At 44.9% G+C, this 19,990-nt stretch overlaps 1 protein-coding gene across 1 annotated transcript in view; it reads right to left on the minus strand.

The window, feature by feature from the left end:
- Nipal2 (NIPA like domain containing 2) overlaps positions 1–17,269 on the minus strand; it is an 83,531-nt gene extending 66,262 nt beyond the window's left edge. The window contains exon 1 of the mRNA XM_051202619.1: positions 17,060–17,269. Coding sequence (XP_051058576.1) covers positions 17,060–17,194 — 135 coding nt within the window. The 5' untranslated portion in view covers positions 17,195–17,269. The remainder of the gene's footprint in view (positions 1–17,059) is intronic.
- Positions 17,270–19,990: the final 2,721 nt, after the last annotated feature.

A 19,990-nucleotide genomic window follows, 5' to 3' on the forward strand; every position in this document is an offset into this window, starting at 1 on the left:
CTCAGAGGCCAGGTACCACAGCTTGAAGAAATCAGGCCTCTACCCTGCAGCTCTCTCCCAGAGACATTAAGCGCTACTCTGTGCTGTGGATTTTATGCTCCTAATTTATGACCTTAACCACCCAGCTCCTCCATCTTCCTTGTCAGGTAGGTAATCTCAAACCTAACTGCACGGTATAAAGCATCCTGCCTGTTATGATAAAGCTCGGGGGGAACCTTGGCAGATTCCAAGGCAGGTGAGGGTGACTGAGGCAGAGAGACAAACACACCAGGCAGACAGAGCTTAGTGAGAAGTTTTATTAGAAAGGGGAGGGAGAGGGGAAGGAAAGAGAAAAGAGGTAAAGAGACACAGAGATAGAGAGAGGACACAAGACAAGGGGGAGACAGGAAAAGCCCCAGGGGAGCAACAAGGGAGACAGACCGGAAGGAGAGAAGGAAAGAGAGTATGAGTGGGCAGGAGTCTGTCTTTTAAAGGGGTCCTTTGCACCTGGGCTGACCAGAGTACTGCCTGAGTACATTTGCCAGGTGACGGGGGCAGGCCAGCGTAATGCCTTAATCTTTACACTGCTAGCTCCCTCTACCAACTTACTCAAGTCAGACACGTTCCAAATGGCTCTTCTCTCTGCTCATGATGGCTGTCACTAGCCCCTCTTCATTTTTAAAGGGGAGCCTCTTCTCTTTAAGGCCTTTCCTTTTGTAATCTTCCCTTTTGTGCTGTTCTCTTCTGATTCAGGGCCTCATTATGGTCTGGATTCTTCCTCCTGACAAAACTACTTCTAGAATGACAATTATGTATCGGTTCCTTTCAGAACCAGCAACCATGCCACTTTATGTAACAATGCATGTCCACCAGTATAAAATCTAGCCGGTAGTTTCACTAACCTACAATCCCTCTGTGCTTACCGGGTTTCAGTCTTGTGAAGACGTTGGTGTAAAGAGTTCACTAGACCCAAGATAAATAATAAATGGGTGTTTTATTGGGGAACAACTTACACAGAATAAAGAACCGCAGCAGCCCCTTCCCTGCCCTTCTGAGCCAATGCGCCACCCAAGAGCGAGAGAGCAAGAGAGACCACGCCTCACACTTCCTTCTTTCTGGCTCATTCGAGTCCACACCTGAAGCCACGCCTAAAGGGGTGTGGCCACTGTTACAGGTTCACAGGCAAGAAGATGCTACAGTCTTGCTTTGGTCCCACCCATCCTTTCTATGCGCCATTCCTGTTTCTTGCAAAGGAAATGTTTACTCAGGGCCACTGAGTATCGCAAGTGTGTGATTTTTTGCAGGGGCAGATTGTCTTGAGTCTCAGCGCAGACCTTAAATTTGAGGTCGTGAACAATGTTACAACTGTTAAGACTTGAGAAACTTTTAGAAGTGCATTATGGGATAAATTGTAGGGGCCGGAAGTGGAAGGTTATGGTTTAAAGTGATGTGACTGGCGTTTAAGTGGGAGAGAGATGGATTTGTGATGGTTAATTTTGATTTGACAACCGGATTACATTAAGACAAGTCTAAGGGAGCCAGGCGGTAGCAGCCCATGCCTTTAATCCCAGCACTTGGGAGGCAGAGGCAGGTGGATCTGTGTGAGTTTGAGGCCAGCCTGGTCTATAAAGCCTCACAGAGAAATGCTGTTTTAAAAAAAAAAAAAAAAAAAAAAAAAAAAACAAGCCCTAAGGACATTGGAGAAATGGCTCAGGGGTTAAAAGCACTTGCTGCTCTTCCAGAGGATCCAGGTTGGATTCCCAGCACCAACATAGCAGCTCATAGCTATCTGTAACTCCACTTACAGGGGATCTAAGAGGGCCTCTGTGGGCACCAGGCATGCATGTGCATGGACAAATAAACATGCAAAATATTCATACATATTAAGAAAGGAAAGAATAAATGAAGGAAGGAAAGAATAAATGAAGGAAGGAAACAGATAAGACAGACCTAGTGAGTCACACATCTGAGTGTCTGTGGGGATGTTTCCAGAGAGAATTAATTAAGGGGAAAGACCTGTGTTGAATGTATGGTGCCAACCCACCGGGTGGGGAACTGAATGGAATAAAAAGGAAAACAGGAGAAGGCCAATGGAGAACTGGCATTCTCGTTTCTCTACTTCTCCACCCTCTGCTGAGCTACCAGCAGGTGGCCTCCTTCCTGGACAGCAGCTGACTTCACTGTAATGCCTTCCCGAGAGGATGGACTACATCCCCCAATTTGAAAGTCAGAAAAACTTTCTCTTCTCTTACCATCCATGTCAGAGAGTCTGTCACAGTGACAAGTAATTAATTCGGTATCTGTGGGCAATTAGTTCCAAGGCCTCTGTGGGTGCCAAAGTGTGCTGCTCAAGTATTTTCTATGCAGTATTTTAATATAATGCATACATCCTCCTGTTAAACAATGCCTAGTTTACTTATAATAATGTCCTAGCATGGCTTTTTCCTTCAGGATGTTATAATAATCCCACTGCCGTCTTGGAATAGAGACTACTTTGACTCATAAGTCATGCCAACAAAATAAGCAGAACAGTGATAGCTAGCTCTAACAGATTAGTAGGAATAGAGCTGCTGGCTCCCTAGTGTCACAGGACCTCCACCTTGGATTCCAACTATTGCCCCCACTCCATTCTGCCTGTCTTTCCCCATATTGAGAGACAGATGCCAGCTAGAGTCTATAAGAAGCAAGAGATTAACTGAAAGTGGGCTTCCATGCCTCTGCTTCCATGGGACGTCACCTGTGGTGGGACTCTGCACTGACGTAGCTGGTTTTGAATCACCCACAGTCTGTAAGTAGCCTCTTACCCACGTCCCTGGGAGAAAGCCCAGTAATCCCACTGTTCACCAAATGGAACTTGGTGGAACTGTTACTTTGATCTGCTGTGTAGAGCCTGGCCGGTGTTTACCTCTCCCCAGGAAAAATGAACACAGTACCTAATACGATGAAAATGCCACACACATAACTGTTCTCCAGTAACATGTAAGGAATAATGAAAAGGAAAAACGCCTATACATATTTAGTACAGACTTGGTTTTTAAAAAAACATTTTTGGTTCGTGGTTGGTTGAATCTGTGGATGTAAAAACTATCCATTCAAATGGCTGACTGTTCTTATGAAAACACAATTATAATAAGGTTTAATTGGTAAGTTAAGCACAGTAGAAACCCATCAATGTAACCCCACCAATGGTTGCCATGCTTTGATGCTGAATGTCCCCCAAATGATGTATGCTAAAGCTTTTGGTTCTCAGAGTGGTAACATTCTGGGGGTGCTGTTGGCACAAGGGGTCTTGTGGGAAGGCCTTAGCTCATTGAGGGGATGCCCTCAAAAAAAAAATCACTGTAGGGTCCTGGTTCCTCCACCCCTCTGTCACTTTCTAGTCATGCAGTGATCAGTTTGTTCTGCCATATGCACTCACCATTGCCATCTGGCACCCTGCCGAGGCTTTGCAACCAATGGGTCTGCCCCGCCCCACCTGGGACTTCTAAGACCTCGAGCAAGAATAAACTTTTTCTTCCATAAGTTAATTACCTCTGGTGTTTTGTTAAGAATTAAAGGCTTACCAACATTCACATTTAGTTGTTTGGGAAACAGGATTCACACTTACAGTGATTTATAAGAACCTGAGTTAGTGACCATCAAGGTCACACAATAACTTCTAATATAGTTTAATTCTGAGAAATGTCATTGAATGACTAAGAAATCCTCAGCTGCAACCAGAAATTTCTTTTTCTTATTGTAGATAGGTCCTGATAAAATTTTACCCAATTGTTAAGATGTCTACATCACTATTTATTTGATATGTCATCTACTCACTAATATTAGGAATAGTGGTGGCCAAGGCTCCCACCCACCCCTCCCACCCCACTTTGCCCTCAATAGTTTACTGAAGCTAGTTATAAAGACAGCAGAGAATCGTTGAAGAAAAGTGGCTTATATAAAGTCACACAGCTTAATTCTCTTTAGCCCAAGGAGCCCACAAGGAACCTTTTGGCTAGTGAAATCAACTCTCCACACTTTCATTTAAATTAGCAGAATTTTTGTTTCTTTATCTCAAGGAAAATGAAACGAAGCAAAGACAATCTAAAGATAAAGGTAACTTCATGTCTTAATAAAGGTTATGAGCACAGACCAGAGACACAGGAGGAGGCCCCTACTTTTGATGGCACTGTGTTGTCACCATTGTGGCTTCATTTCTGGCATTTCCAGGATGTCTTGGCAAATGGGTGGTGGCAGCCGTAGCAAACAATTCATCAAGAATGAGGCTCAAAATATCAGCACTGATAACTATTACCATGTTTTGATTTTATTTGAAACAACAATCCTATAGTCTGTTCCTTTTTTGGGTGCCAGAATGTTCTTTAAATATCTCACGCTGACCTGTATTCTCGTGTTACTGACCTGAACTCCCTAAGTGGGCCAGTCTGTCCAGATGGAGATGGGATGTGATAACATAGGAATGTGCAGAATGAAAGTCTGTCCCGGCCCTGACTTTGAACTCAGCCATATTCTTGGCTCTACCTTCAAAACATACTTAGAATCAGACCAATATGGAGCCAGTGTGTGACTAAAAGGACCACAGATCCAGAGGTGATTTTGAACACAGTAAGAATTATAGTTGACTCCTGATTGTAATAATGCTGTCTCCCATCCTAAGCAGTAAAACATGCCTGACCTGGACATATGATGTACTTTGGATATCAATGATAAGCCACATGGAGTGATTTAGGCCAACAAGTCCCTGCAGGGATGACGTAAAAGGCTCGTACAGTAAGGGGCATGTCTGAGAACCACACTTTCTACTTCCCTTGGCCCACAGTGAACTCTTAGAAATGAGCTGGGGTGGATTTGGATTTTGCCTGGCTAAATAGGTAGACACTGAGCCCAGCTCCAAAACGGCTGGAAGGGAAAGGAGACCAACCAGATTCTTAGAGGTCAGTCTGTACGCCGTTAACAATATCTAGGTGACGGACACACGGCAGCGTTTACTGTATCTCTCATCTTTACTGTGTCATAGGCTTGAAAAATTTCAAACTAAAAAAGAAACTGCTTTGCAGCCTCAATGAAATTAAGAATATGGATTCACTTAAAATAGGAGTTTAAAGGGGAGATAACAAGGAAAGAAACAAAAAGGAAGCTGGTAGAACCGATAAAAGATGTTAGGGAGAAAAATAAAACCATTGCCCAACTTTAAACCACATGTAGACGCAACTGAGGAAAACACAGGGCGTGCAGGGAAAGGATGTGTGAAATGAAAGTGATCCGACAGAGATTAGAGATATGGGAGACAGAGAGCTCGTGGGAGCTGGCATCAGATGTTACTCATTCAGTCATACAGCTATTTGGAATTTATTCAGCAACTGCTAAATATTAGGGCCCGTGTCAGGACTCAAGGATGTAAAGTCCCTCAAGATGTTCGGAGGAAGCAGAGAAAGCAACAATTACAGACACCACGCCTGTGGAGTGTGTACAGGGTGTGTTCTTTACAGCCCACGGGAGCACAGAGCACACAGTGAGGACAGGCCTAGGATGTACATGTGTGTAGTCAATGTCCACACTGTACCCCTTGGTGACTACGAACAATAAAATCTACCATTTCACAGTTCTAGAAGGCACAGTTAGTTTAGTTGAGATGAAACCAAGGAGTGGGGGGAACTCTGCTTCCCCACAGGGGCTCTAGAGAATCCGTTCATTGTCTCCTTCTACTCTGGACTGCTGGAGTCCTGGGCTTTGGCTACATCACCACAGCTCTGGTCCTGTTTTCTCGTCTGTGTCAATATCCCTGTGCCTTCCTGTTTTAAGGACATGAACAGTGACATTTGGGGCCCAAATGACTGATCTAATATAGTCTCCCCGTTTCGAGAGCTTTTCTCTAATTAGTTACATTTGCAAAGTCTTTATGCTATGCAAGGAGGCAGCATTCACAGCTGCTGACTTAGGGATTAGGGAGTGGGTTCCTTTTAAGGGATTATTATTCAGCCTCGCCCATGTATGGTGAGCAGAGCAGGCACAATGTCACAAAGTGTGCCAAGGGCCTTGCCACAGAGAATGCCAGCACAGCTGACTGGAGAGCCAGGCAGGAGTGTTTGTATCCTGTGGCTCCACAGGTAAGGCAAGGACGTGAAGGAACATGCCCAGGTTTGGAAGACTCACTCCTCTCTTCATTGCTGTGCAAACTTCCAGATAACTCACTGGGAAGGTTTATATTCCTCACAGTTAGTTTCAGAGGTCTTAGCCCATGGTCACATGATACCTTGTTTTGGGGCTTGTTGCAACATGGCAGCAGAGACCTGTTTGCTTCCTTGCTGCCATGGAACAGAAAGAGGAGCAACCTGGGCCCCAATAACCCAATCAAGGGCATGCCCCAAACAACCTAACTTTTTTGCACTAGATCCCTCCTCCTGTAGGTCCCACCCTTCAACACAGGAGCCTTTGGGGACGTTTGAAATTCAAACTATCGCAAATGTAGACAGACAGTGGAGCAGGAGACCAGGGAACAGAAGGCTAATTATGAGATGGAATTCAGGGGTTAAGGAGGAAACGGGAGCGATGGGAGATTAACTGTAACGGCTCATGCAGACATCATTTCCACAGCAGCAAACACTGGTGACAACTGGAATCTGTGACCCATCCTGGATTACGGAATGGGTTAGACTGTTCTAACGTCCTTGACTCTTGCAGACAATGGAGTTGTCAGTATTACTGATCCAAAGTAGGGATACAACTATAATCTCGAGTGAAAAAGGAAGAGAAACCGCCAGCGAAGAATGCATTTTTAATTTGGTATCTTAATTATGACCCGCTATGAACCATTTGCTATATGTTGTAGGGTTATCACATTCCTATTCTGAATAAATCTCATGATGTTAGATCCATCTGGTGATTACAAAAAGAAAGTCGGGGCTCGGTAACACCGTGTATCATCGCTGTTCTACACCTAGTTCCATGCCAGTTTCTAATCGGCCTTAAAACCTCGGCGGACAACCCCAACGTACTGCCTTCCCATACAATTGAGAACTGTTACATCTTGCCTTTTACTAGAGAACACATTTATTCCCACAACTGTATATCCCTCATTAAAAACAACAGTGGACTTGGCTAAGGGTTAGCTTTTACAAAGATGCCACCACCGTGTTTTTCACTTCCGAGAAACCAAAGTTTCAGTGGCTCGGCTTGTGGGGAAAGGAACACATTTAGTGACTCATCTGCAGGAGGCGTTTAACATGTTGGGAGAGAGGTGAGAAAAGGCAAGATTCTCGTTCAGGAAATCTTGAACTGGGTTCTATTACAAAGTGACTTGGTCCAGTATGATATTGGGGAGAAAATCCAGGACACACATCCCTGACAGCCACACTGAACACAAAGGATGGCGCTGTTCATCCCCAAGATCCAGGTGATCATGCTTTCAAACCTGTAATTCTTCGTCAAGAATTAGGATGACGGGCTGCCTTTTGTGGCCCCAGCCTAGGGGGCAGAATGCAATAACCACCACCCTAAAGCTGGAGGCCGTGGGGTTTCTTGGCTGCAAAGCCTTCCTCTACACCTGCCTGGGTTCTCAGACCACACACTTCTTAGGGCAAACAATGCCTGCCTTGAACTCCAGCAGCAGGAGATGCTAGCCACTGGACGAGGTTCCCCCACTACCCCTGAGTTTGGGGAGAGGATGTGATGTTGCCTCACACTGTCTGCTCTCTGCCAAAGCCTCCTAAGGCCCTTGAATCCATCAGACCAAATCTCTCTGAAGCTAAGGCAAAGATCGAGTTTAAGTTTTCTATATGCCTGTACACTGTGATGTAGACTCTTTGCTGCCTCTAAAAACCGGTCCTCAACGCTAGACTAACTTCCCCTACTCCAGCTCCTATTCTAGCAAAATTCAATCCCACTGGCCCAGTAATCATGTTGCACCAAACCTCATAGTTAACATGTATCCGACACCCATACTTATTAACGGTAACTGCTACTTGCCTCAAAAGACTTGTAAATGGGTCTACATGTAAATCACAGATATTCTCTTCATGAAAGTGGCAACTGCCCAAAATATGGTATCTGCTTAAATCTTAACGATAAAGAACTATTCATTTCTCCACCACCATGACTCATGCACCCACAGCCAAAGGTGTCCAATAATATTTTCTTTCTATTCCCACTCATATATTCAGTCACATACAGTACCATATTAATTCTGGAAGTTTCATATAGGCAGACACTTAAGAGAATATAAACAAAAATCACTCCTTCAAATGTTGTTCAAGTGCTTTCAACATTCTTATTATGAATCTACAAATGGTACAATATGATTTATAGATGGAAATTGGAATAATTAAATGAGGAAGATTAACACCTAATATATTCCCTATGCTTATCATTCTGATGGTGAGGAAACTTGAAATCTACTCTTTGCTATTTTAAGTGTAAAATACATTATTAGTTATATTCACCCCTGTGCAATAGAGCTCACAAATGCAACCTTCCTCCTGTTCCGGGACTGTGTTCTCTTAGTTACCATCACCCCAGCTCTTCCCCTTCCCAGCTCCCATGGTCACCATTCTGCTTCAGGGGTTCGATTCCACGCATAAGTGAGAGCATGTGCTATATGTTTTTCTAAGGCTGTCTTGTTCCACTAAGCACAATGTTCTCTAATTCCATGTTGTTGAAAGTGACAGAATTTCTTTCCCTTTTAAGGTTTAATAGTATTCCACTGTGTATATACACATTTTCTTTGCCCACTCATCTGTCAGTGGCTCCCTGACTTGGCTATTGTGAAGAGTGTTGCCATGGATTTGAGAGGCAGTGCAGGTATCCATCTCTTCAAGCTACCAGTTTCAGTCTTTTGGCATTGCTGGATCATATGGTAATGCTATTTTTAGAGGGTTTTTTGTATGTTTTTAAGTATTTCTGAAACATTTGCATTCTTCCTATCTTTCTGACTTCATTCCTCCCCTCTCCTACATTCAAGAATGTCACAAAAGTACAGCTACATCTTGAGAACACACTGAATGTCTTCTGACTTTGCTGTTCCTGCCCTACACCGTCCTACTGAGACGGACTCTCGGCACTCTGGGTAAACTGATCATTTAACTTGAGTCCACGTCGTTGATTGGCTCACATAGCTTCTCCCATTAATTTTTCTATCATCAGGAAAATATGAGGCTTTTCTAGATGTATTTGGAGGGGAGGGGATAAGCCTAGTACTTAGAAATAAGTGATAGCCTAGAGACGGTCTAGTGAAAATGATTTTTAAAGATGGATCCTACTGCCTAAGCTTTTATGGAGATTGCTTCTCAGGTCCCAGCAACACAGAAAGGAGGAATACTCATGGCGAGCTACGGTATCGGAAGGGAGATGGCTGACCTAAGATGTGCAGGCCAGGCGCTGCCCATGCCAGAAGTCCACAGGAGCCTTTTGCTTAGCGCTGGGAATTTCTACTCCAACCACACAGTATCTTTTCTTGGTCACAGGACCCATTTCATGGAGAACCCAAGGTTCCCAAAAAGACCCATGTTCTTCAGGAACATTGCCCAGCACCTCTGGCTTTGACAATTAATACAGGACAAGACAGGTATTGGGGAGTATTAATTTAAGGTGTGTTCCTTTTGTTTATGTTGCATTTGTTTTACTCTGTGAAGCTGTGTTACTCTTCCTGTCTAAAACACCTGGTGGTTTAGTAAAGAGCGGAATGGCCAATCGTGATGCAGGAACAAAGCTAGGCGGGGCGGGCAGGCAGGGAGGATAAATAGGAGAAATGAGGACCAGGAGGAGCAAAATAAAACAGTAAGGAGGAGGACTTCAGGGGCCACCACCCAGCCACCCAGCCACCCTGCCACCCAGCCAACAGCCAGACACAGGGTAAGAAGGAAAGAAAAGGTATACAGGAATAAAGAAAGATAAAAGCCTGGAGGCCAAAGATAGATGGGATCATTTAAATTAAGAAAAGCTGGGAAGAAACAAGCCAAGCCAAAGCCGGAATTCATAACTAAGAATAAACCTCTGTGTGATTTATTTGGGAGCTGGGTGGTGGCCCCCCACAAAGCTGAAAGAGTAAAACATCACACAACAGGCAGGAATCTCGTCTAGGCAGACAAGAACTCCTGTTGTCTCATTAAGTTTTCCTCCCCTGGAGTGCAGAAGTCTGTAGCCCAGACAGGAGGGTCTACCACAGTGGGGCTAAGGAACACAAGTAGAAAATCAGAGTGAGAACTGAATGCTCACCATATTGTTAGAGATCCTGCACCAAGGCATATGTGAATCTAGAATTATTCTAGCTTTATACTTCATCCAAAATGGATTCACTTCTTTTATTACTTAATCCAATTACATTCGCATGACTTGTTGCCTGAACCTCTTACCTTTCAAAGCATTCTTGGTAGAGAGGGCTAGTTCTAAAGCCAAAGAGAGACTGACTCTTATTAAAAGTTAAAGAAGTTAGGCCAGTGGTCCAGGTTCCTTAAATAAGGAAACAGTTTGAGAGTCGCAAAGGACGTAAGTTCTGAAGAATCAGGAAATCAGCCAAAGCCTCAGCAGGCAGCTGGACATTCATTTCACAAAGGCCTCGTGTGACTCACCACATTCAGGATGGGTCTTTGGAGGTGTCAAGACTAAATACAACCCTAAATGGAGTGGAGTGCATGACCGAACACATATATTTACGTTAGAGACCATTGTTTAGCACCTCCTGATGTGTGCCAGTGACGGCAGACAACCATGCTAAGAGTGACTACGGTTGGCCAAATGACAAATGAGGTTGGGCTAAAGTACAGGTATGAACATCCTAAAAGCAAGTGAAAGACTGATAAAGAAAAAAATTGCCATATTAGATGTATGAAATAGGTTTTTTTAAAAAAATCTGTAAGTATAAACCAAGCAAAGTTAAAAAACAAGTTTCCCCTTAAGCATATGGAAATGACCAGCTGCCTCTACCCAGGACTTTGAGATCCGAAGACTTAGCATTTTTCTTTCTTCCGGAGAAAGCCACTGTCAGGAAAGAGACAGATGATAGCAAGGCTAAATCAATGAGGGCGTCACAAAACTCATCATGGGCTTCGCAAGCACAGCGAGACAGCCCTGCTCATCTCTCCCTTCACGTTTACTCTTGACACTGAGTTCTTTTCAAGCTTCATCTCTAGCAGTGGCCTAAAGCGTGGACTAAAATTAGCTTCGCTGCCGAGCCTGCTTGCTTGCTGTACGATCTTGGAGCAAGTTATTCAACACAAGTTCGCTTACATGAGCAGTGAGGATAATGTGCACCTCACAAGTCTCTTATGGAGCTCAAAGGACATAACAACTATGAAGTAAATACTTGACAATGTCAGCCTCTCCAACCTTGCCTCTTCCTTGCCAACTTGTATGATTTCCTTTAAATACGTTGCCTTTAAAAATTCAAGCCATTGAGAATCTAAAGTTCAAATAAAGGACATTAAAAATTACTTTCATCTCATCTTATGCAGCGTAGCCCCTTCCCACCACATCCTTGTGAAATCTCAGCCATCCGTGGCTGTGAGGAACAAAGATCAAAACCCTCCTTTACTGCATTTCCCACCTTCCTCTCCTGCCCTCCGCTTCATCTTCCCATGCTGATTCTTTAGTAAGCATACAGTAGGACTGGATCTGAAGATCCCACGCCAATCTTAGCAGCAAGGAAATAGGTTGGAGAAGATGAAGTCATTCACCCAAGTGCAATCAGCTAGTTACCTAGTTACCACGGGCTGGAAACCAGGTGTCAGCAATGGTTACATTGTTAGCCACTGAAGGAAGGGAGAGCGAAGGAAGGAACGGAGGTGCCAAGGTGGAAGCTCACTGTGATCAGGTGGGAAGGAAACACTAGGACCTGGTTTGATTGTTGCTGTTTCGTTGCCTGTGTATTTTATGTGGTGTGTGTGTGTATGTGTGTGTGTGTGTGTGTGTGTGTGTGTGTGTGTGTGTGTGTGTGTGTGTGTGTGTGTGTGATGTTTGTGTAGAGGTCAAAGCTTGCCGATTGCATGTTTTTCATTACTTTCCACCTATACATGGATTCTGGGTGGTTTGCTCAGGCCTAGAACTTGCTGGTTTAGCTAGTCTTCTCTTTCTCTGGGGAAATCTCAGCTTCCAGAGTGCTGGGGTTACAGGAAACCATCACAACCACCTAGCATTTACATGGATCCTGGGACCCAAATTCCAATCTTCTGTTTACAAGGAAAGTGCTCTGTCCATTCATATGTCCTCAGACCTGAGTGTGAACTTCTAGTGTTTTAGGAGATGATGGAAACTTGGGATTTTATAGCTAATTTCATTTTACAAATATATTCCTTGAGACACAACCTTAATCCCCAATTTAAACAACATGCCACCATTTAAATGAAATTCACTAGCATCAATAACTTTATAGGAATGTAATAGTTCAGACATTTCAACAAATGTCTTCAAAACTGAACTAAAAAGGGGCTGGAGAGATGCTCAGTGGTTAAGAGCAGTCACTGCTATTCCAGGGGACCCAGGACCCATGGCAAAACGCCAATGCACATAAAATAAAAATAAATAAATACCTGAGAACTTTAACTAGAAAGGCCAAGAAAACGGGTACTATGGGTTGCCTTTGTACGCTGCAACTGTGTGTTGCTTCTATTAGTTGATTAGTAAAACTGTTTTGATCAATGGCCAGGCAAAACGTAGTGAGGTGGGAAATCCCAACAGGATTAGGGAGAGAAAGAAGGTGAAGTCAGAGAAATGCCATTAGTCGCCAATGGGGTAACATGCTGGAACATTACCAGTAAGCCACAGCCTCATGGCAATACATAGATTGATAGAAATGGGTTAATCAATAAGAGAGTTAGCCACTAATATGTCTGAGCCATTGGCCAAACAATTGTTATCGATATTAGGTCTTGGAGTGTTATTTCATAAGCAGATTCGGGGACCCAGTAGTCGGGAGATCAGGTGAGGCAGAAAAAAATCTTCCAACTACACCCAGGTGGTTTCTAAGATCAAAGACGACTTCTCCTTTAAACTTAAAAAAAAAAAAATCTCAATTGTATCCTCATATTTTGATAAACGGGCTTCTTTAAGGTTCTTACCTTTGACCTTTGATAAACCTTTGGCTTTTATTTGTATAAGTGATGGGAAGTATGTATACATGTATGAGTAAATAGAGAATTTTAAGTATGACTTTTAGATAGTAAACATCAAACTAAGATATAGTTTTAACTTTAAAACCATAAATCTCATTTTTTAAGCTTATGTGCACATGTGTGAACCTTCATGAATGCATGCATCATTTGCATGTAGGAGCCCACGGAGGCTGGAAGCGGATATCAGATCTTCTGGAACTAAAGTTATAGGCAGGAGGTTGGGAGCCATCCTGTAGGTGCTGGGAACTGGATCTACCATGTCCTCTGCAAGAGCAGTAAATGCTTTTAACTGCTGAGCCATCTCTCCAGCCCCAGCTAATCTCATCTTTAAATGTTGGCAATGTATTAAACATTTTAAAATGTCTGTAAAGGTCAAACATGACACATCATATCTATGCACCAGATTTAGTCCACATCTGGCCAGTTTGAGGCCTCTGCCTCCTTCCTGTTAGCCTAATTTAGATGTTCTAAAATTTAATTTGATTTGATTTTTGCACTGCCTGCTCAAAAAAAAAAAAAAAAAAAAAAAAAAAAAAAAAAAACTTCCATGGCTTCTGACTATTAGATAAAACCTTAACTTTATTACTCTCCCTTTAAGGCAATCCAGGACTAGAGCCAAGGTCCTATACACTATTCCCACCATACAGTCTCCATTTACCATAACAACCACATCCATTGGACCAGACTCTTGGCATAGAAATTTCTAGAAAACTCGGGTGTTTCTTGTTCCCAGGGTTTTACTTTCTGAATTGCCCTCTACCTGTAACTTCCCTCCACAGAGTCTTGCCCATCCTTAAGTGTCCACCTGAGACACCATTTTCCTCAAAGGCATCCTTGACCTAGCTACAGGCATTTATATTATCAACATGACACCGCAGATCTCTTGGAGGTACATACACCTTCCCAGACACCTAATAACATTCCTGAAAGAAATGCTTGGGGGCTGGAGAGATGTCTCAGAGCTTAAGCGCACTGGCTGCTCTTCCAGAGGTCCAGAGTTCAATTACCAGCAACCATATGGTGGCTCACAACCATCTGTAATGAGATCTGGTGCCCTCTTCTGGCATGCAGGCATATATACAGACAGAATGTATACATAATAAATAAATATCCAAAAACATTTGGGTCTTGGACTACAATGAATATTCCCACAGTGCTTTGTATACACAGCCAGCCCAGCAAACATCTCAGAAACATATTATCTTTTTGCACTGAAAATGTGTGAATACAGAACTCATCACATCTAAACTTCCAAAACAGAACATGTTTTTCCCCCCCAAGTGGGAGCTGTCAATTTCCTAACAGCAGTGGCTCCTCGGGATGCCCTCCACAGACTTTCTGCTCCAGGCATTCTTACATCTGTCTCAGACACTGACACCTCTAAGAGGGCCCTGTCCCATGAAAGCTCTTCAGGGGGCATCAGTGCTTTCCAACAGAAGAAGGCTAATCAGTAAGACCTGATGGCAATCTCTGTGAAAGCAGAGAGCTAGCTGGGCAAGCAGCAAATAGAAACTGTGCAAGTATTTCAGATGTGACAAAATGGAGGGAACCATCAAACAGCCACTTCTAGCCCTGCTGTTTGTTCTCGGTGCTAATCATGACTCTGGGGGACTTGGGAACTCAGACCTCACACTTGTTTTGTTTTGTTTGGAGCTGGATCCCATATTCAGCCATCTCTCTGTTCAGTCCACATCAAAGGGGAAAAGCTAAATTCCATTTTACTTTTACTGTCCTAGACAGCACTTGAGGCACTCACAAAAATGTCCGTGAGTTTTAAAATTCAATTTTTACTTTTCCTTGAAACAAAGGTAATTGTCTTTTCAGAAGCAAGCAAAAGGGTAGAAATACTATGGCTTATAAGAGCCAACTCTACAGCAAAGGAGAACCAGCCTACAGTCTACAATCCCATAGCAGCCAGGTAACAAAGAGGACCCTAAGAGAGACATACATGGGTTCGTCTAGGAAGGGGAAATAGACAGGATCTCCTGAAGACCTTCATCCAGTAACTGATGGAAGCAAACACAGAGATCCACCACTATCCACTGGTCCAAGCTTCTGGAGTCCAGTGGAAGAGAGGGAGGAGTGATAATATGAGCAAAGGGATCAAGATCATGATAGAGAAACCCACAGAAACAGCTGACCCAAACTAGTGGGTCAGCTCACTGACTCCAGACTGACACTGGGGAACTTGCACAGGACCCAACTAGTCCCCCTGAATGAGGCTTGGGCAGTTTGTGGGGCCACTCACAGTGGAAGCAGGAGCTATCTCTAATGCATGAACTGGCTTTTTGTAGACCATTTCCTAAGGAGAGATATCTTGCTCAGCTTAGACATTGGGGGGGGGGGCGGTGTGTGTGGCTGGGCTGGGCTGATCCTGCCTTAATGTGTGGTGATGGGACAGAATACCAGAACTGGTTGACTCCCCATGGGAGGCCTTACCCCCTCTGAGGAGCAGATGTGAGGTGAGATGAGGGGAAGGTGGGGGGAGCAGAAAGAGGGGAGGATTAGTATTAAAAAAAAAAAAAGTTCCAACTCTCCACACTCATGGAGTGTGGAGCCTTATCTCAAACCAATAAGAGATGTCAGTTTAGTAGTGCCAATTAGTATATTCCAGGTACACCCTTTCTGACTTGTATAACTGTGTACTATCAAGGGCAGGTTAAGCCTTGCAAACATTTATGTCACATAATCTGCGCTTGGGAGAGCCAAGGCAATTAGGAATTGCAGGAAATGTTAAAGGAAATGAATGACTGCATAAGGTCTCTCTGTGAAAACAGTGCTCTGCTGTTATGAATGATGTCATGGCTGGTCACATCGAATCATTTTAGCAAGAGCAGAGCATTCATTCTTAAACTTTCATTGGGACTGTGTCTATTACAAGCATAACATATAACGAGGAAGTCTCCATAAAAAGAAAGTCTGTTCAGTGTAATTCTATGGGTAGAAGCAAGGAGAAATGGGACAGGTCTCCCAGCAAACCCCTTCCCCAGTTTATTATCGTTTTGTGACAAAACAGATTTAAATTCAAATTAGTAAGGTAGACTAGGCTTATTTATGCTTTATACAAATCACCTCTGAGTTCAGAAGCTAACATCCCAGATAATTTTCAAGAGCAAAAGAGATCTAACCCTTTGATTAGTGGTTAAAAACTCCACTTAGGACAACAGTAACAAAATCTTATGGATGCATTCTTGTAAAAGGAAGAGCCCCATGGCTTTGTTACTGTGCAAGAACAAAGTAACCAGCTTAAGACAACTGGAAGCCTGAAGCTTACTCCGTGAAAGCTCCCTTGCCCAACTTGAAAGAATATGAGCATTGCTAGAGGCAGAGCTGGAGGAGAGCTTTTCTCCTCTCCCTGATCTTGGGGCCATCCTGAAGTAAATCAACCTCTTTTGATGCTCATATATTATATAACCTCCAGCACAAACCCGTGCTGTTTTAACTGACAGTGGTGTTTTCCCAAAGGGCAAGCGATGAAGACCTGCAGCCTGAGAATGTCAGTGTTTCTCGCAGGGAAGGGCGATGCTGAGACCTTGGGACACAACTCTGCACAGAGTTGACATCTGGGAGGCCCTTAATGGGTTTCTGCTTCTGGAAAAGGTGTCGCTTCTTTTTTTTTTCTTTTTCTTTTTCTTTTTTTCTGTTTGAGCTGTGAAAGGAACCTGGGGTGAAAATAAATAAGGAGAAAGCCACTCCCATAGCCCTCAGATCCTTGCAGAAGGGGAGCCCAGGTTCCTGATTGGGGGCTGAGGGGCGCAGAGGCCCACGAGTGAGGCCGGGAGCACTCTGGGGGTCTGCTGCTCGGCTGAGTGGGGAGGGAAGGAGGGAGATGAACGTGTGGCGGTGTCACATGTCGGCTCTGCCCACTCGCAAGGCCGCTGTCGCGCGGAGAGCCGGCAGGAAGGCGCCGGCCGAGGCCTGGAGCCTCTGCGGGGCCTGCGCGGAGCTGCGCCTGCCTGGTGCGCGGGCGGCGGCCTTACCTGGTTTCTGCGGTACCAGGCGCTCGACAGCGAGCCGTTGCCCGGGCCCGGCGCCCAGTATGTGAAGTTCCGAGACAGCTCATCCAGGGCGGCCGAGGGGTCGTCCTCGGGGCCCGCGGGCACCGGCGTCGCCATGAGGGCTGGCTCCGCGCGCTGGGCTCCGGTGCCGCGCCACCCCGCCCCGCCGCTCCTCCGCAGCCGCCGCCACTTCCTGCCCAGCGACAGGGCGCGGGCACCTGGTTCCCGCGGCGCGCAGGTGCGGTCGGGGCTCGGCCGCGTCTCCCTGCTCGGCCTCGGTGTCCACACCTGTCAGCGCAAGAATGAGGTCATCAGCCCCTTTGCCAACGGGATCTACTGTGCACACAGCAAATGTTTGTCCAAGTGCACGGAGGAAAGGAGCCATAGGTCAACCCAAAGAGTGACCGGCGCCCTTGGCAATCCCACTTCTCGCTCGCTCATAGAAGGTCTAAAATGGTCTACATATTGGGAAAAGAAAAGTCATGATTCCCATCCCCTCCCCAGTATTGTGAGCAGTGTGGGATTTAAGAGCCCAGCAACTGACTGAGCCTTAGGAATATTGCTAGAATAGAGAAGGGATACCCACCCCATGGCAGCTGAAGGACCCCAATGTGTACGCAGTGACTGAATTGGCTTTCTGTCAGATGGGTTTACAGAGATGGCTGAAAAGCTGCTATACATAAAGATTTAGGTTGAGGCAGAAATGCTAAGAAGAACCTTAAGAGCTCATACGGGCTATTCTGGTCTGACCTGTTTTTAACTCTGTGTGCCACACTACAAATGATCTCTCTGCAGCATCTCTCACTTTGAGCCATCTATGATTTTGTGCTGTTGTCTGAAGTGTCTGCACTTGGAATTCTTTTGTTTACAGGGGCCTTGGGATTCTTCTGAAGCAACACACTTCAGCTTCCACACACACACACACACACACACACACACACACACACACACACACGGGGGGGGGGAGGGAGGGAAGGAGAGAGGGAGGGAGGGACAGAGATTCAAGAATAGAATCCAGCCTAGCTGGGACCTGGGTGAACGCTGCTGCAATGGTTTCTTAGGGGAGATATGTGAATGAGACAAGAAAGGTGTGAAAAAGACATTTCAGATTCAGCAAAAACAAGGGAAGTCATCAAAACTGTTGTGTTGTTTCCTGCTCGGGTAACCAAAGTGTTGAGTCCAATAATTAATAATTGTAGCTACTATGCTCAATTTAAGGAAACTAATTTGTTTTAAACAAACATCCGAAGGAAAGATACCCATGAGCTATATTTCATTATTTTCATAAGTATATGATGCTGGGCATTGGACCCATTGCCTTTTGCATGCTAAGCAAGCTCTCCACCCCGCTGAGCCCTTATGCCTGTCATGTGATTCTATGAAGTCACTTCCATTCTGCTTTGCCATGCCTGGAATCCACCCACCCTCTAGAAGAAAATGTTTTCCCAGAATCTCCAACCTCCACAACCCATCATCTTTCCTCCTTTGACCCCATTGGCCGGGAATAGGTCACATGCCTGATTTTACCTGCAAGTGATTCTTGGGCATTTCCAGCCTGGAGAGTAGGATGCGAGCTGTCAGAAGGAAGAGAACAAGGATGGGTGGGGTGGCAGAGGGGAGCTAGCAGAACTGGCACGATCACTCGCTAGTATTTTCTGTCAGCCAGATTGTAGGTAGGCATGCAGTCTCTAACAAGCAAAATACTAAACAGATCGACTCTCTTGTTCTCAGTATGCCTCAAAGCCTCCTCCCCCACAGACAGTAACTTTCCGGTTAACACCAGGCCCCATAATCTGCTGCACACACCTCATTCTACTTTATCTCCGAACACAGAAAATCAGCTTCGATTTCTTTATATTCGCATAAAACCTCCAATTTTGGAGGAAGCACTTGGTGGGGGGAAAGAGGTGACGTGCAGCCTACGTTATGTTGCGTGGTTGATCAATAGGTTCCAAGATGCGGCTGCTATCACGGCTGCTGTCCTAGTGTGTGGGGGTGTTTGAAAAGCAATTCGTGACCAGAGTTCCTTCCCACGGGGTTCATAGGAGGCGGCGGCAGGGATGCGTGTGAACTATTTCTGTCCCGGTGGTGTAGGTGGAGATTCGGAGACAGTTCCTGCTTTGATGGCCTCTGCCTCTTGTGGCTTCTTGGGTGAGCAAGGGAGGCCGGGAATACCGGTTCATTTTTACAGGATGTGGTCAGCCTCCCTGTCCTCGGGGGCTCCCTGTTCTCGGGCTGACTTCCTGTTAATTCTGGCATGGCACCATCTGAACCCAGGCTTCACTTAGCACTTGAAGAGTGGGTTCCATTTGGCACTTCTTATTTGGGATCATTTAATTGCAGAATTAATAAAACTTCAAAATCATCTTTAGCAAGACTCAGTTAACACTAGTTTTTTGTTGTTGTTTCTGCATTTTTGTTTGCTTGTTTACAATACGCTTCTCACAAATGAGAAGTAGAGGGTCAGAGGTAAAGAAACCCTATTCAGAGACTCACTTCCTATATGCAAGCGAATTTCAGACCAGAGATTTTAAAGAGAAAGGCAGAGCCTTAATTTTGTGACAGTAACGTAGGAAGTAAACGCCAAACAGAAGCTTGGCAGACTTCCTGTGTTCCAATTCTAACAACTGCTTGTTTGCTGTGTGGCTTTGACCCAGCTGCATCATTTCTCTGAGGCTTTCAGTCTTTTTCGTAAGAGAGAGAGAGAGAGAGGGAGAGAGGGAGAGGGAGGGAGAGAGAGAGAGAGAGAGAGAGAGAGAGAGAGAGAGAGAGAGAGAGAGAGAGACAAGGAACAGGAGAGATAGATCAGTGGTTAAGAGCACCGACTGCTCTTCCAAAGGACCCAGGTTCAATTCCCAGCACCCACATGGCAGCTCACAACTGTCTGTAATTCCAGTCCCAGGGGATTCAAAG

This window comes from Phodopus roborovskii, unplaced genomic scaffold, assembly GCF_943737965.1.
Source record: "Phodopus roborovskii unplaced genomic scaffold, PHOROB, whole genome shotgun sequence".
Taxonomy (NCBI): Eukaryota; Metazoa; Chordata; class Mammalia; order Rodentia; family Cricetidae; genus Phodopus; species Phodopus roborovskii.